This window comes from Coregonus clupeaformis, unplaced genomic scaffold (genome assembly GCF_020615455.1).
Source record: "Coregonus clupeaformis isolate EN_2021a unplaced genomic scaffold, ASM2061545v1 scaf0409, whole genome shotgun sequence".
NCBI classification, from domain to species: Eukaryota; Metazoa; Chordata; class Actinopteri; order Salmoniformes; family Salmonidae; genus Coregonus; species Coregonus clupeaformis.
The window spans coordinates 180,001-182,500 of NW_025533864.1; the positions used below are offsets into that span (position 1 = coordinate 180,001).

The 2,500-nt window shown below is 46.8% G+C and overlaps 1 protein-coding gene across 1 annotated transcript in view; it reads left to right on the top strand.

Annotated features, from left to right (window-relative positions):
* The window catches only part of LOC121580530 (collagen alpha-1(VI) chain), a 63,213-nt gene that overhangs the window by 11,037 nt on the left and 49,676 nt on the right, over positions 1 to 2,500 (top strand). Inside the window, exon 10 of the mRNA XM_041895454.2 lies at positions 76 to 120. Coding sequence (XP_041751388.1) covers positions 76 to 120 — 45 coding nt within the window. The remainder of the gene's footprint in view (positions 1 to 75; positions 121 to 2,500) is intronic.

A 2,500-nucleotide genomic window follows, 5' to 3' on the forward strand; every position in this document is an offset into this window, starting at 1 on the left:
ACTGCTCTATTCTACTAATGATCTGGATTAAGAAACTCTGCTCTATTCTACTAATGATCGAGTCCTCTATTTCAGGGAAATTTGGGAGACCCCGGCCCTGTTGGATACCGGGGAATGAAGGTACGACATCTCTCACACACACACACACACAAACACACACACACACACACACACACACACACACACACACAACACACACACACTTAAATCCGTTCTACCTCATTTCTACCAGCATGTTAAATGTGCAACCAGAGGAAAAAAACCTCTAGACCAACTTTACTCCACACACAGAGACGCATACAAAGCTCTCCCTCGCCCTCCATTTGGCAAATCTGACCATAACTCTATCCTCCTGATTCCTGCTTATAAGCAACAACTAAAGCAGGAAGCACCAGCGACTCGGTCAATAAGGAAGTGGTCAGATGACGCAGTTGCTATGCTACAGGACTGTTTTGCTAGCACAGACTGGAATATGTTCCGGTATTCTTCCGATAGCATTGAGGAGTACACCACATCAGTCACTGGCTTCATCAATAAGTGCATCGATGATGTCATCCCCACAGTGACCGTACGTACATACCCCAACCAGAAGCCATGGATTACAGGCAACATCCGCATTGAGCTAATGGGGAGCGCTGCCGCTTTCAAGGAGCGGGACTCTAACCCGGACACTTATAAAAAATCCCGCTATGCCCTCCGACGAACTATCAAACAGTCAAAGAGTCAATACAGGACTAAGATTGAATCGTACTACACCGGCTCTGACGCTCGTCGGATGTGGCAGGGCTTGAAAACTATTACAGACTACAAAGGGAAGCACAGCCGCGAGCTGCCCAGTGACACAAGCCTACCAGACGAGCTAAATCACTTCTATGCTCGCTTCGAGGCAAGCAACACTGAAGCATGCATGAGAGCATCAGCTGTTCCAGATGAATATGTGATCAAGCTCTCCGTAGCCGATGTGACTAAGACTTTTAAGCAGGTCAACATTCACAGACGGATTACCAGGACGTGTACTCCGAGCATGCGCTGACCAACTGGCAAGTGTCTTCACTGACATTTTCAACATGTCCCTGACTGAGTCTGTAATACCAACATGTTTCAAGCAGACCACCATAGTCCCTGTGCCCAAGAACACTAAGATAACCTGCCTAAATGACTACCGACCCGTATCACTCACATCTGTATTCATGAAGTGCTTTGAAAGGCTGGTCATGGCTCACATCAACACCATTAGCCCAGAAACCCTAGACCCACTCCAATTTGCATACCGCCCCAACAGATCCACAGATGATGCAATCTCTATTGCACTCCACACTGCCCTTTCCCACCTGGACAAGAGGAACACCTAAGTGAGAATGCTATTCATTGACTACAGCTCAGCATTCAACACCATAGTGCCCTCTAAGCTCATCACTAAGCTAAGGATCCTGGGACTAAACACCTCCCTCTGCAACTGGATCCTGGACTTCCTGACGGGCCGCCCCCAGGTGGTAAGGGTAGGTAACAACTAGGGGTGTAACGATTCGTTTTAACAACGATTCGATTTGTATCACGATTCGTGGTTGTCGATACGATTCAAGGACGATATTGGTTCATTTAGAACGATACGATCCGAAACGATTCAGTGACTTGAAATCGATTCAGTAACCTTTTAGCCAAACATTTAACCAGTGTGACTGAAATAAATACCTGGTAACCAGTTGCATTTTAATGGCTGGCAATAGTCTTGATATTTTTAACAGTGTTTCATGCCTCCATGCAGACCATCTGGTATTATGAAACTTACCCAGTTCCACAAAGGAGATCCATTTTCTTCACATAGCTTTATTCAGTGTAGCAGTTTTTTTTGCTCCACCTTTTTGTAAATAAAACTGCAGCAGCTTGACCACAGAGCGATGAAATGTCTCACAGTAAGGAACGTTGCGATCAGCTGATTTCGCGCAATTCTCCAGTGTGTGTGCGGTGCACAGAATGTGCACAAGGGAGTCTCCAACCGCAGCATGTTGCCGGAGTTTTGGCACAACGCCGTTGTAGATACCTACGTTGACAGCAGCCCCGTCTGTGCACACAGCGACCAACTTTGTTGTCCAGTCATCCAAGCCTGTGTCCTGGAAAAGTCTCACAAGTCCGTCTGTTATGGCCTGTGCGGTTCGGTCAGCACCCAATTCAATCAGTCCAATAAAGTCCGAAGTAAACTCTCCGTTGCTGGACACAGACACAATGTAAACTATTTCCTGCTCAGTTTTTGTGATGTCCTCAGATCCATCAAAAAGCAGCCCTCAAAATTCAGCAGACTGCAACTTGGCTCGTAACTCCCCGCTGATGGTGTGAGCGATGCTCTGCATGATCCGTGTGCCCCCTTCACGTGAATGATATGCACCTCCGACATTTACTCCTAGCCGCTTCAGTAAAGGAACATCCTCAGAATAGGAAGACATGGGACGTGCGTGTTTAGCTTTATGGAAAGAGAAAAATATTAAACAGAGCTTGCCGCTGT